At 34.9% G+C, this 16,336-nt stretch overlaps 1 protein-coding gene across 1 annotated transcript; it reads right to left on the bottom strand.

Annotated features, from left to right (window-relative positions):
- Positions 1–11,335: 11,335 nt before the first annotated feature.
- Positions 11,336–12,854, bottom strand: LOC139432306 (uncharacterized). Its single transcript, XM_071200799.1, has 2 exons — positions 11,495–12,854; positions 11,336–11,424 (listed from the first exon to the last, which is right to left on the bottom strand). The coding sequence occupies exon 1, from the start codon at positions 12,852–12,854 to the stop codon at positions 11,838–11,840; it is 1,017 nt and encodes a 338-aa protein (XP_071056900.1). The 3' UTR covers positions 11,336–11,424; positions 11,495–11,837.
- Positions 12,855–16,336: the final 3,482 nt, after the last annotated feature.

The raw sequence follows: 16,336 nt of genomic DNA, 5'->3' as shown, positions 1-16,336 counted from the left end.
ATATGGTCGACAGAATTACCGGAACCAAAAGTGATAGAAAGTTCAAACATGGCTCAGAACGGCGTATAACGTCATAATATCACGTTTTGGGCACTTTTTGTTTTTTATCTCCAACATGCTCAAAGATGTCATTTGGCATCTGAATATCACATATATGGTCGACAGAATTACCGTAACCAAAAGTGATAGAAAGTTCAAACATGTCCCAGAACGGCGTATAACGTCATAATATCACGTTTTGGGCACTTTTTGTTTTTTATCTCCAACATGCTCAAAGATGTCATTTGGCGTCTGAATATCACAAATACGGTCGACAGAATTACCGTAACCAAAAGTGATAGAAAGTTCAAACATGTCCCAGAACGGCGTATAACGTCATAATATCACGTTTTGGGCACATTTTGTTTTTTATCTCCAACATGCTCAAAGATGTCATTTGGCATCTGAATATCACATATATGGTCGACAGAATTACCGTAACCAAAAGTGATAGAAAGTTCAAACATGTCCCAGAACGGCGTATAACGTCATAATATCACGTTTTGGGCACTTTTTGTTTTTTATCTCCAACATGCTCAAAGATGTCATTTGGCGTCTGAATATCACAAATACGGTCAACAGAATTATCGGAACCAAAAGTGATAGAAAGTTCAAACATGTCTCAGAACGGCGTATAACGTCATAATATCACGTTTTGGGCACATTTTGTTTTTTATCTCCAACATGCTCCAATGTGACATTTGGCATCTGAATATCACATATATGGTCGACAGAATTACCGGAACCAAAAGTGATAGAAAGTTCAAACATGTCTCAGAACGGCGTATAACGTCATAATATCACGTTTTGGGCACAATTTGTTTTTTATCTCCAACATGCTCCAAGATGTCATTTGGCGCCTGAATATCACAAATATGGTCAACAGAATTATCGGAACCAAAAGTGATAGAAAGTTCAAACATGTCTCAGAACGGCGTATAACGTCATAATATCACGTTTTGGGCACATTTTGTTTTTTATCTCCAACATGCTCCAAGATGTCATTTGGCATTTGAATATCACATATATGGTCGACAGAATTACCGGAACCAAAAGTGATAGAAAGTTCAAACATGTCTCAGAACGGCGTATAACGTCATATTATCACATTTTGGGCACATTTTGTTTCTTATCTCCAACATGCTCCAATGTGACATTTGGCATCTGAATATCACATATATGGTCGACAGAATTACCGGAACCAAAAGTGATAGAAAGTTCAAACATGTCTCAGAACGGCGTATAACGTCATAATATCACGTTTTGGGCACAATTAGTTTTTTATCTCCAACATGCTCCAAGATGTCATGTGGCGCTGAATATCACAAATATGGTCAACAGAATTATCGGAACCAAAAGTGATAGAAAGTTCAAACATGGCTCAGAACGGCGTATAACGTCATAATATAACGTTTTGGGCACATTTTGTTTTTTATCTCCAACATGCTCCAATGTGACATTTGGCGCCTGAATATCACAAATATGGTCAACAGAATTATCGGAACCAAAAGTGATAGAAAGTTCAAACATGTCTCAGAACGGCGTATAACGTCATAATATCACGTTTTGGGCACATTTTGTTTTTTATCACCAACATGCTCCAAGATGTCATTTGGCGCCTGAATATCACAAATATGGTCGACAGAATTACCGTAACCAAAAGTGATAGAAAGTTCAAACATGTCCCAGAACGGCGTATAACGTCATAATATCACGTTTTGGGCACTTTTTGTTTTTTATCTCCAACATGCTCAAAGATGTCATTTGGCGTCTGAATATCACAAATACGGTCAACAGAATTATCGGAACCAAAAGTGATAGAAAGTTCAAACATGTCTCAGAACGGCGTATAACGTCATAATATCACGTTTTGGGCACATTTTGTTTTTTATCTCCAACATGCTCCAATGTGACATTTGGCATCTGAATATCACATATATGGTCGACAGAATTACCGGAACCAAAAGTGATAGAAAGTTCAAACCTGTCTCAGAACGGCGTAAAACGTCATAATATCACGTTTTGGGCACATTTTGTTTTTTATCTCCAACATGCTCCAAGATGTCATTTGGCATTTGAATATCACATATATGGTCGACAGAATTACCGGAACCAAAAGTGATAGAAAGTTCAAACATGTCTCAGAACGGCGTATAACGTCATAATATCACGTTTTGGGCACATTTTGTTTTTTATCTCCAACATGCTCCAATGTGACATTTGGCATCTGAATATCACATATATGGTCGACAGAATTACCGGAACCAAAAGTGATAGAAAGTTCAAACATGTCTCAGAACGGCGTATAACGTCATAATATCACGTTTTGGGCACAATTTGTTTTTTATCTCCAACATGCTCCAAGATGTCATTTGGCGCCTGAATATCACAAATATGGTCAACAGAATTATCGGAACCAAAAGTGATAGAAAGTTCAAACATGTCTCAGAACGGCGTATAATGTCATAATATCACGTTTTGGGCACATTTTGTTTTTTATCTCCAACATGCTCCAAGATGTCATTTGGCATTTGAATATCACATATATGGTCGACAGAATTACCGGATCCAAAAGTGATAGAAAGTTCAAACATGTCTCAGAACGGCGTATAACGTCATAATATCACATTTTGGGCACATTTTGTTTCTTATCTCCAACATGCTCCAATGTGACATTTGGCATCTGAATATCACATATATGGTCGACAGAATTACCGGAACCAAAAGTGATAGAAAGTTCAAACATGTCTCAGAACGGCGTATAACGTCATAATATCACGTTTTGGGCACAATTAGTTTTTTATCTCCAACATGCTCCAAGATGTCATGTGGCGCTGAATATCACAAATATGGTCAACAGAATTATCGGAACCAAAAGTGATAGAAAGTTCAAACATGTCTCAGAACGGCGTATAACGTCATAATATCACGTTTTGGGCACATTTTGTTTTTTATCACCAACATGCTCCAAGATGTCATTTGGCGCCTGAATATCACAAATATGGTCGACAGAATTACCGTAACCAAAAGTGATAGAAAGTTCAAACATGTCCCAGAACGGCGTATAACGTCATAATATCACGTTTTGGGCACTTTTTGTTTTTTATCTCCAACATGCTCAAAGATGTCATTTGGCGTCTGAATATCACAAATACGGTCAACAGAATTATCGGAACCAAAAGTGATAGAAAGTTCAAACATGTCTCAGAACGGCGTATAACGTCATAATATCACGTTTTGGGCACATTTTGTTTTTTATCTCCAACATGCTCCAATGTGACATTTGGCATCTGAATATCACATATATGGTCGACAGAATTACCGGAACCAAAAGTGATAGAAAGTTCAAACCTGTCTCAGAACGGCGTAAAACGTCATAATATCACGTTTTGGGCACATTTTGTTTTTTATCTCCAACATGCTCCAAGATGTCATTTGGCATTTGAATATCACATATATGGTCGACAGAATTACCGGAACCAAAAGTGATAGAAAGTTCAAACATGTCTCAGAACGGCGTATAACGTCATAATATCACGTTTTGGGCACATTTTGTTTTTTATCTCCAACATGCTCCAATGTGACATTTGGCATCTGAATATCACATATATGGTCGACAGAATTACCGGAACCAAAAGTGATAGAAAGTTCAAACATGTCTCAGAACGGCGTATAACGTCATAATATCACGTTTTGGGCACAATTTGTTTTTTATCTCCAACATGCTCCAAGATGTCATTTGGCGCCTGAATATCACAAATATGGTCAACAGAATTATCGGAACCAAAAGTGATAGAAAGTTCAAACATGTCTCAGAACGGCGTATAACGTCATAATATCACGTTTTGGGCACATTTTGTTTTTTATCTCCAACATGCTCCAAGATGTCATTTGGCATTTGAATATCACATATATGGTCGACAGAATTACCGGAACCAAAAGTGATAGAAAGTTCAAACATGTCTCAGAACGGCGTATAACGTCATAATATCACATTTTGGGCACATTTTGTTTCTTATCTCCAACATGCTCCAATGTGACATTTGGCATCTGAATATCACATATATGGTCGACAGAATTACCGGAACCAAAAGTGATAGAAAGTTCAAACATGTCTCAGAACGGCGTATAACGTCATAATATCACGTTTTGGGCACAATTTGTTTTTTATCTCCAACATGCTCCAAGATGTCATTTGGCGCCTGAATATCACAAATATGGTCAACAGAATTATCGGAACCAAAAGTGATAGAAAGTTCAAACATGTCTCAGAACGGCGTATAACGTCATAATATCACGTTTTGGGCACATTTTGTTTTTTATCTCCAACATGCTCCAAGATGTCATTTGGCATCTGAATATCACATATATGGTCGACAGAATTACCGGAACTTAAAGTGATAGAAAGTTCAAACATGTCTCAGAACGGCGTATAACGTCATAATATCACGTTTTGGGCACATTTTGTTTTTTATCTCCAACATGCTCCAAGATGTCATTTGGCGCTGAATATCACAAATATGGTCAACAGAATTATCGGAACCAAAAGTGATAGAAAGTTCAAACATGGCTCAGAACGGCGTATAACGTCATAATATAACGTTTTGGGCACATTTTGTTTTTTATCTCCAACATGCTCCAATGTGACATTTGGAATCAGAATATCACATATATGGTCGACAGAATTACCGGAACCAAAAGTAATAGAAAGTTCAAACATGTCTCAGAACGGCGTATAACGTCATAATATCACGTTTTGGGCACATTTTGTTTTTTATCTCCAACATGCTCCAAGATGTCATTTGGCGCTGAATATCACAAATATGGTCAACAGAATTATCGGAACCAAAAGTGATAGAAAGTTCAAACATGGCTCAGAACGGCGTATAACGTCATAATATAACGTTTTGGACACATTTTGTTTTTTATCTCCAACATGCTCCAATGTGACATTTGGAATCTGAATATCACATATATGGTCGACAGAATTACCGGAACCAAAAGTGATAGAAAGTTCAAACATGTCTCAGAACGGCGTCTAACGTCATAATATCACGTTTTGGGCACATTTTGTTTTTTATCTCCAACATGCTCCAAGATGTCATTTGGCGCCTGAATATCACAAATATGGTCAACAGAATTATCGGAACCAAAAGTGATAGAAAGTTCAAACATGTCTCAGAACGGCGTAAAACGTCATAATATCACGTTTTGGGCACATTTTGTTTTTTATCTCCAACATGCTCCAAGATGTCATTTGGCATTTGAATATCACATATATGGTCGACAGAATTACCGGAACCAAAAGTGATAGAAAGTTCAAACATGTCTCAGAACGGCGTATAACGTCATAATATCACGTTTTGGGCACATTTTGTTTTTTATCTCCAACATGCTCCAATGTGACATTTGGCATCTGAATATCACATATATGGTCGACAAAATTACCGGAACCAAAAGTGATAGAAAGTTCAAACATGTCTCAGAACGGCGTATAACGTCATAATATCACGTTTTGGGCACAATTTGTTTTTTATCTCCAACATGCTCCAAGATGTCATTTGGCGCCTGAATATCACAAATATGGTCAACAGAATTATCGGAACCAAAAGTGATAGAAAGTTCAAACATGTCTCAGAACGGCGTATAACGTCATAATATCACGTTTTGGGCACATTTTGTTTTTTATCTCCAACATGCTCCAAGATGTAATTTGGCATTTGAATATCACATATATGGTCGACAGAATTACCGGAACCAAAAGTGATAGAAAGTTCAAACATGTCTCAGAACGGCGTATAACGTCATAATATCACATTTTGGGCACATTTTGTTTCTTATCTCCAACATGCTCCAATGTGACATTTGGCATCTGAATATCACATATATGGTCGACAGAATTACCGGAACCAAAAGTGATAGAAAGTTCAAACATGTCTCAGAACGGCGTATAACGTCATAATATCACGTTTTGGGCACATTTTGTTTTTTATCTCCAACATGCTCCAAGATGTCATTTGGCATTTGAATATCACATATATGGTCGACAGAATTACCGGAACCAAAAGTGATAGAAAGTTCAAACATGTCTCAGAACGGCGTATAACGTCATAATATCACGTTTTGGGCACAATTTGTTTTTTATCTCCAACATGCTCCAAGATGTCATTTGGCGCCTGAATATCACAAATATGGTCAACAGAATTATCGGAACCAAAAGTGATAGAAAGTTCAAACATGTCTCAGAACGGCGTATAACGTCATAATATCACGTTTTGGGCACATTTTGTTTTTTATCTCCAACATGCTCCAAGATGTCATTTGGCATTTGAATATCACATATATGGTCGACAGAATTACCGGAACCAAAAGTGATAGAAAGTTCAAACATGTCTCAGAACGGCGTATAACGTCATAATATCACATTTTGGGCACATTTTGTTTCTTATCTCCAACATGCTCCAATGTGACATTTGGCATCTGAATATCACATATATGGTCGACAGAATTACCGGAACCAAAAGTGATAGAAAGTTCAAACATGTCTCAGAACGGCGTATAACGTCATAATATCACGTTTTGGGCACAATTTGTTTTTTATCTCCAACATGCTCCAAGATGTCATTTGGCGCCTGAATATCACAAATATGGTCAACAGAATTATCGGAACCAAAAGTGATAGAAAGTTCAAACATGTCTCAGAACGGCGTAAAACGTCATAATATCACGTTTTGGGCACATTTTGTTTTTTATCTCCAACATGCTCCAAGATGTCATTTGGCATTTGAATATCACATATAGGGTCGACAGAATTACCGGAACCAAAAGTGATAGAAAACTCAAACATGTCTCAGAACGGCGTATAACGTCATAATATCACGTTTTGGGCACATTTTGTTTTTTATCTCCAACATGCTCCAATGTGACATTTGGCATCTGAATATCACATATATGGTCGACAGAATTACCGAAACCAAAAGTGATAGAAAGTTCAAACATGTCTCAGAACGGCGTAAAACGTCATAATATCACGTTTTGGGCACATTTTGTTTTTTATCTCCAACATGCTCCAAGATGTCATTTGGCGCCTGAATATCACAAATATGGTCAACAGAATTATCGGAACCAAAAGTGATAGAAAGTTCTAACATGTCTCAGAACGGCGTATAACGTCATAATATCACGTTTTGGGCACATTTTGTTTTTTATCTCCAACATGCTCCAATGTGACATTTGGCGCCTGAATATCACAAATATGGTCAACAGAATTATCGGAACCAAAAGTGATAGAAAGTTCTAACATGTCTCAGAACGGCGTATAACGTCATAATATCACGTTTTGGGCACAGTTTGTTTTTTATCTCCAACATGCTCCAATGTGACATTTGGCGCCTGAATATCACAAATATGGTCAACAGAATTATCGGAACCAAAAGTGATAGAAAGTTCAAACATGTCTCAGAACGGCGTATAACGTCATAATATCACGTTTTGGGCACATTTTGTTTTTTATCACCAACATGCTCCAAGATGTCATTTGGCGCCTGAATATCACAAATATGGTCAACAGAATTATCGGAACCAAAAGTGATAGAAAGTTCAAACATGTCTCAGAACGGCGTATAACGTCATAATATCACGTTTTGGGCACTTTTTGTTTTTTATCTCCAACATGCTCAAAGATGTCATTTGGCATCTGAATATCACATATATGGTCGACAGAATTACCGGAACCAAAAGTGATAGAAAGTTCAAACATGTCCCAGAACGGCGTATAACGTCATAATATCACATTTTGGGCACTTTTTGTTTTTTATCTCCAACATGCTCAAAGATGTCATTTGGCATCTGAATATCACATATATGGTCGACAGAATTACCGGAACCAAAAGTGATAGAAAGTTCAAACATGTCTCAGAACGGCGTATAACGTCATAATATCACGTTTTGGGCACATTTTGTTTTTTATCTCCAACATGCTCCAATGTGACATTTGGCATCTGAATAGCACATATATGGTCGACAGAATTAACGGAACCAAAAGTGATAGAAAGTTCAAACATGTCTCAGAACGGCGTATAACGTCATAATATCACGTTTTGGGCACAATTTGTTTTTTATCTCCAACATGCTCCAAGATGTCATTTGGCGCCTGAATATCACAAATATGGTCAACAGAATTATCGGAACCAAAAGTGATAGAAAGTTCAAACATGTCTCAGAACGGCGTATAACGTCATAATATCACGTTTTGGGCACTTTTTGTTTTTTATCTCCAACATGCTCAAAGATGTCATTTGGCATCTGAATATCACATATATGGTCGACAGAATTACCGGAACCAAAAGTGATAGAAAGTTCAAACATGTCCCAGAACGGCGTATAACGTCATAATATCACATTTTGGGCACTTTTTGTTTTTTATCTCCAACATGCTCAAAGATGTCATTTGGCATCTGAATATCACATATATGGTCGACAGAATTACCGGAACCAAAAGTGATAGAAAGTTCAAACATGTCTCAGAACGGCGTATAACGTCATAATATCACGTTTTGGGCACATTTTGTTTTTTATCTCCAACATGCTCCAATGTGACATTTGGCATCTGAATAGCACATATATGGTCGACAGAATTAACGGAACCAAAAGTGATAGAAAGTTCAAACATGTCTCAGAACGGCGTATAACGTCATAATATCACGTTTTGGGCACAATTTGTTTTTTATCTCCAACATGCTCCAAGATGTCATTTGGCGCCTGAATATCACAAATATGGTCAACAGAATTATCGGAACCAAAAGTGATAGAAAGTTCAAACATGTCTCAGAACGGCGTATAACGTCATAATATCACGTTTTGGGCACTTTTTGTTTTTTATCTCCAACATGCTCAAAGATGTCATTTGGCATCTGAATATCACATATATGGTCGACAGAATTACCGGAACCAAAAGTGATAGAAAGTTCAAACATGTCCCAGAACGGCGTATAACGTCATAATATCACATTTTGGGCACTTTTTGTTTTTTATCTCCAACATGCTCAAAGATGTCATTTGGCATCTGAATATCACATATATGGTCGACAGAATTACCGGAACCAAAAGTGATAGAAAGTTCAAACATGTCTCAGAACGGCGTATAACGTCATAATATCACGTTTTGGGCACATTTTGTTTTTTATCTCCAACATGCTCCAATGTGACATTTGGCATCTGAATAGCACATATATGGTCGACAGAATTAACGGAACCAAAAGTGATAGAAAGTTCAAACATGTCTCAGAACGGCGTATAACGTCATAATATCACGTTTTGGGCACAATTTGTTTTTTATCTCCAACATGCTCCAAGATGTCATTTGGCGCCTGAATATCACAAATATGGTCAACAGAATTATCGGAACCAAAAGTGATAGAAAGTTCAAACATGTCTCAGAACGGCGTATAACGTCATAATATAATGTTTTGGGCACATTTTGTTTTTTATCTCCAACATGCTCCAAGATGTCATTTGGCATCTGAATATCACATATATGGTCGACAGAATTACCGGAACCAAAAGTGATAGAAAGTTAAAACATGTCTCAGAACGGCGTATAACGTCATAATATCACGTATTGGGCACATTTTGTTTTTTATCTCCAACATGCTCAAAGATGTCATTTGGCGTCTGAATATCACAAATACGGTCAACAGAATTATCGGAACCAAAAGTGATAGAAAGTTCAAACATGTCTCAGAACGGCGTATAACGTCATAATATCACGTTTTGGGCACATTTTGTTTTTTATCTCCAACATGCTCCAAGATGTCATTTGGCATCTGAATATCACATATATGGTCGACAGAATTACCGGAACCAAAAGTGATAGAAAGTTCAAACATGTCTCAGAACGGCGTATAACGTCATAATATCACGTTTTGGGCACTTTTTGTTTTTTATCTCCAACATGCACAAAGATGTCATTTGGCGTCTGAATATCACAAATACGGTCAACTGAATTATCGGAACGAAAAGTGATAGAAAGTTCAAACATGTCTCAGAACGGCGTATAACGTCATAATATCACGTTTTGGGCACATTTTGTTTTTTATCTCCAACATGCTCCAAGATGTCATGTGGCGCCTGAATATCACAAATATGGTCAACTGAATTATCGGAACCAAAAGTGATAGAAAGTTCAAACATGTCTCAGAACGGCGTATAACGTCATAATATAATGTTTTGGGCACATTTTGTTTTTTATCTCCAACATGCTCCAATGTGACATTTGGAATCTGAATATCACATATATGGTCGACAGAATTACCGGAACCAAAAGTGATAGAAAGTTCAAACATGTCTCAGAACGGCGTATAACGTCATAATATCACGTTTTGGGCACATTTTGTTTTTTATCTCCAACATGCTCCAAGATGTCATTTGGCGCCTGAATATCACAAATATGGTCAACTGAATTATCGGAACCAAAAGTGATAGAAAGTTCATACATGTCTCAGAACGGCGTATAACGTCATAATATAATGTTTTGGGCACATTTTGTTTTTTATCTCCAACATGCTCCAATGTGACATTTGGAATCTGAATATCACATATATGGTCGACAGAATTACCCGAACCAAAAGTGATAGAAAGTTCAAACATGTCTCAGAACGGCGTATAACGTCATAATATCACGTTTTGGGCACATTTTGTTTTTTATCTCCAACATGCTCCAAGATGTCATTTGGCGCCTGAATATCACAAATATGGTCAACTGAATTATCGGAACCAAAAGTGATAGAAAGTTCAAACATGTCTCAGAACGGCGTATAACGTCATAATATCACGTTTTGGGCACATTTTGTTTTTTATCTCCAACATACTCAAAGATGTCATTTGGCGTCTGAATATCACAAATATGGTCAACAGAATTATCGGAACCAATAGTGATAGAAAGTTCAAACATGTCTCAGAACGGCGTATAACGTCATAATATCACGTTTTGGGCACATTTTGTTTTTTATCTCCAACATGCTCCAAGATTGTCATTTGGCATCTGAATATCACATATATGGTTGACAGAATTACCGGAACCAAAAGTGATAGAATGTTCAAACATGTCTCAGAACGGCGTATAACGTCATAATATCACGTTTTGGGCACTTTTTGCTTTTATCTCCAACATGCACAAAGATGTCATTTGGCGTCTGAATATCACAAATACGGTCAACAGAATTATCGGAACCAAAAGTGATAGAAAGTTCAAACATGTCTCAGAACGGCGTATAACGTCATAATATAATAAATAAATAAAACAAAGAAAAACTTCTTACTTGCTTAGTTTAATTAAATTTACTGTCGTACCGGTTTCGGGAACATTATCCCATCATCAGCGACAAGCTATATATTATAAAAATACAAAAAAACACACATTAAAATATTGCAGGCATATAAATATTTAATAACTTACAGTCAAAAGAAGCGTACGATAATTCGGAAAAGCACAAACATTAAAAAAGTATACATATCAAACGTGAAGCGTTAGGATATGTGATAAGACAAATGAATTAAAAATTTTTTTTGCAAATGTTCGGACGTTATATAATATGGTGGAGCGAAAACTCAGAAACGAGTTACGCTTGGAAGAGATGAGATGCGACTGAACAACTGTTGGGAGAACGAAGAAAACGGGGGGGTGTGAAAAGAAAAGAGCATGATTCTTATATAATAAATCAAAATATTAAAATAAACCAAAATAAACTAAATAAAAATTAATCAAAGATAAATACAAAATCCCCTGGAAAAAATATCACTCATTTTCGTAAATAAGTAAAAAGCGGTTTATAATTGTAAAAAACTTGATCATTTAATAAAGAGTATTCGTTGTTATTCTTGATCTTATGTATCTCAAGCTGTTCTAGAAGGTCAAGTCTATAACCCTTTTGACAATTATGAATGAGAGCAGCGTTATCAAAATCAATGGTATGACCAGTGTCAACTATATGTTTATTTATGTTAGATTGTGATTTAATTTTATGTTCGTGTAAACGAGTTTCCAATTTTCGACCCGTTTGTCCAATATAGATGGCGTTACAGTCAGTACAATTAACAGAATACACTCCGTTCCTTTTTAATTTATCATTGTTTTTGTAGTGATAATTTGATAATAAATTCAGTATGGAATTTCTGTTGGAATATGCCAAGGTTATATTAAATTTTTTAAAAATTCCTCTAGATTGCAAGGAAATGGGATTATAGGGAATAGGTTTATAAATTTGGTTGTTAATAGGTTTAGTAAATAATGGGTCTTTCTGTTGTTTAATTTTGTTCGTTAAATTATTTAGGACCTTCTTAGGGAAATTGTTCTGTATGGCTAAGTTTTGAATATAGTTAAATTCTTTTATTTTATTCTCATTTGAAATGGGATAGTTAAAAATTCTATTGACAAGAAAACGAAAATTAGCTAATTTGTGAGCTATTGGATGAGCTGAATCATATGGAATAGTAGTTGATATTGTTGTGGGCTTTCTATATATATTGTAAGTTAAAAATTCCGTTTGATCATGTGTAACAGATAAATCTAGAAAATTTAAGGTTTTGTCCTGTTCGATTTCTACGGTAAATTTAAGTTTAGGGTGTAAAGAATTAAGATATTTGTGAAAACCGTCAAGAGAAAACAAATCCCCATCCCAAACACAAAAAATATCGTCCACATACCGGATCCACTCATTAATATTATTATTGAAAGGGTTATTTTTATTAACAATAAAATCATTCTCAATATGGTCAAGAAAAATGTCAGAAAGAAGTCCAGAAAGAGGCATACCCATAGGTAGCCCTTCATTAATGATAAAGTTTTCATTATTGAAAGTACAATAATTCTGAGTTATAACATGTTTTAAAATAGTGTTCAAATGTTTTATAGTAGTATCATTATCAAAGAAGTTCTTGAATATATTTGAAGCTAATTGGAGTGTTAGATCTAGAGGGACGTTTGAATATAAGTTGGTAACATCGAAAGAGACAAGTAGTTTATTCTTGCAATTAAGATTCTTAGTCAGATTTATAAAATTGAATGTGTTTTTAATGGAATATCTTGGTTTGAAGTCAATACTCTTGAAAATATTCAGCATAAAGTTTGCTAATTTGTATGTAGAAGAACCATTAAATGAAGTGATGGGACGAATGGGCATGTTTTCCTTGTGTAGCTTGGGAAGAGAGTACAGCCTCGGGATGACGGGGTTCATATGTATAAAAAATGAACTGTTGAAAAACCTACTGTTTGAGTTTTTAAGAAAAGGAGTGTACTCTATCAGAGTTTCTTTGCATTGATTAATTATTTCTCTTGTTTTTCTAATAGTTCTCTCCAAGGGACTATCATTAAGTTTAATATAATTGTTCGCTGACATGAATTCATATGTTTTTTCTAGATACAAATCTTTTTGAATTACAACGACACCGGCACCTTTGTCGGCCTTCACAAAAATAGCATTACCTTCAGCAAGTTTTTTGCGTATAGACTTTATCAGTTTCCAGGAAAAGGAATTTATGTTTTTGCAGTTATTATGGTTTTGTTTTTCAAATTTTTTTAAAAAAGGAATAAGTTCATTTTTCAAATTATTTTCGTCAGGATGATTTTTTATAATGACATCAAAATCTATTGCGATTTCATTTAAAGCAGTATATGAACAAAGTGCAAATTTATGACCTTTATTGAGAAAGTCTACCTCATCCTTGCTGAAGACAACGCCAGTAAGGTTTTTAAATTGATCTTGTTCACCCTCTTCTGATGTCGTAGCAGGTTTGGTGTTGTGGCTTTTCTTGAGGATCTTCAATTTTCTTCTTTTCTTGTTAAGATCTTCTTGCTTTATATATTCGGATTCATGCCTTGCATTCATAATTAATGAATCCATTTCCAAATGGTGAAGGTGAAAGTTTAATGATCTTTGGGTTTTGGCAAGCCTTTCATAAATGTCGTTTAGTATCTTAAAATGTCGTCTCTTCTCATTTCGTAAAATCTTCTTTGTGATGACCATTTTTTGATCTTTATTAAGTTTATTGCATTTGACCTTTGCAAAATTTGGAATTAAATTTTCTTTTAAACAGTTATTGATGAAATTAATGTGATTTTTAGTGATTCCCAGCTTAATATACAGCTTCTTAAATCCATGGATTAATGACGAAGTGTTAACGTGTAAATAATGATTTTGTTCCATGTTGCAAGTGTGAAATATATAAATAAAACAAAGAAAAACTTCTTACTTGCTTAGTTTAATTAAATTTACTGTCGTACCGGTTTCGGGAACATTATCCCATCATCAGCGACAAGCTATATATTATAAAAATACAAAAAAACACACATTAAAATATTGCAGGCATATAAATATTTAATAACTTACAGTCAAAAGAAGCGTACGATAATTCGGAAAAGCACAAACATTAAAAAAGTATACATATCAAACGTGAAGCGTTAGGATATGTGATAAGACAAATGAATTAAAAATTTTTTTTGCAAATGTTCGGACGTTATATAATATGGTGGAGCGAAAACTCAGAAACGAGTTACGCTTGGAAGAGATGAGATGCGACTGAACAACTGTTGGGAGAACGAAGAAAACGGGGGGGTGTGAAAAGAAAAGAGCATGATTCTTATATAATAAATCAAAATATTAAAATAAACCAAAATAAACTAAATAAAAATTAATCAAAGATAAATACAAAATCCCCTGGAAAAAATATCACTCATTTTCGTAAATAAGGTAAAAAGCGGTTTATAATTGTAAAAAACTTGATCATTTAATAAAGAGTATTCGTTGTTATTCTTGATCTTATGTATCTCAAGCTGTTCTAGAAGGTCAAGTCTATAACCCTTTTGACAATTATGAATGAGAGCAGCGTTATCAAAATCAATGTTATGACCAGTGTCAACTATATGTTTATTTATGTTAGATTGTGATTTAATTTTATGTTCGTGTAAACGAGTTTCCAATTTTCGACCCGTTTGTCCAATATAGATGGCGTTACAGTCAGTACAATTAACAGAATACACTCCGTTCCTTTTTAATTTATCATTGTTTTTGTAGTGATAATTTGATAATAAATTCAGTATGGAATTTCTGTTGGAATATGCCAAGGTTATATTAAATTTTTTAAAAATTCCTCTAGATTGCAAGGAAATGGGATTATAGGGAATAGGTTTATAAATTTGGTTGTTAATAGGTTTAGTAAATAATGGGTCTTTCTGTTGTTTAATTTTGTTCGTTAAATTATTTAGGACCTTCTTAGGGAAATTGTTCTGTATGGCTAAGTTTTGAATATAGTTAAATTCTTTTATTTTATTCTCATTTGAAATGGGATAGTTAAAAATTCTATTGACAAGAAAACGAAAATTAGCTAATTTGTGAGCTATTGGATGAGCTGAATCATATGGAATAGTAGTTGATATTGTTGTGGGCTTTCTATATATATTGTAAGTTAAAAATTCCGTTTGATCATGTGTAACAGATAAATCTAGAAAATTTAAGGTTTTGTCCTGTTCGATTTCTACGGTAAATTTAAGTTTAGGGTGTAAAGAATTAAGATATTTGTGAAAACCGTCAAGAGAAAACAAATCCCCATCCCAAACACAAAAAATATCGTCCACATACCGGATCCACTCATTAATATTATTATTGAAAGGGTTATTTTTATTAACAATAAAATCATTCTCAATATGGTCAAGAAAAATGTCAGAAAGAAGTCCAGAAAGAGGCATACCCATAGGTAGCCCTTCATTAATGATAAAGTTTTCATTATTGAAAGTACAATAATTCTGAGTTATAACATGTTTTAAAATAGTGTTCAAATGTTTTATAGTAGTATCATTATCAAAGAAGTTCTTGAATATATTTGAAGCTAATTGGAGTGTTAGATCTAGAGGGACGTTTGAATATAAGTTGGTAACATCGAAAGAGACAAGTAGTTTATTCTTGCAATTAAGATTCTTAGTCAGATTTATAAAATTGAATGTGTTTTTAATGGAATATCTTGGTTTGAAGTCAATACTCTTGAAAATATTCAGCATAAAGTTTGCTAATTTGTATGTAGAAGAACCATTAAATGAAGTGATGGGACGAATGGGCATGTTTTCCTTGTGCAGCTTGGGAAGAGAGTACAGCCTCGGGATGACGGGGTTCATATGTATAAAAAATGAACTGTTGAAAAACCTACTGTTTGAGTTTTTAAGAAAAGGAGTGTACTCTATCAGAGTTTCTTTGCATTGATTAATTATTTCTCTTGTTTTTCTAATAGTTCTCTCCAAGGGACTATCATT

The sequence above is a fragment of the Onthophagus taurus genome, unplaced genomic scaffold (assembly GCF_036711975.1).
Source record: "Onthophagus taurus isolate NC unplaced genomic scaffold, IU_Otau_3.0 ScKx7SY_14, whole genome shotgun sequence".
Classification (NCBI taxonomy): Eukaryota; Metazoa; Arthropoda; class Insecta; order Coleoptera; family Scarabaeidae; genus Onthophagus; species Onthophagus taurus.
Note: the sequence above shows the minus strand (reverse complement) of the source record. Positions and strands in the feature narration are given on the sequence as shown.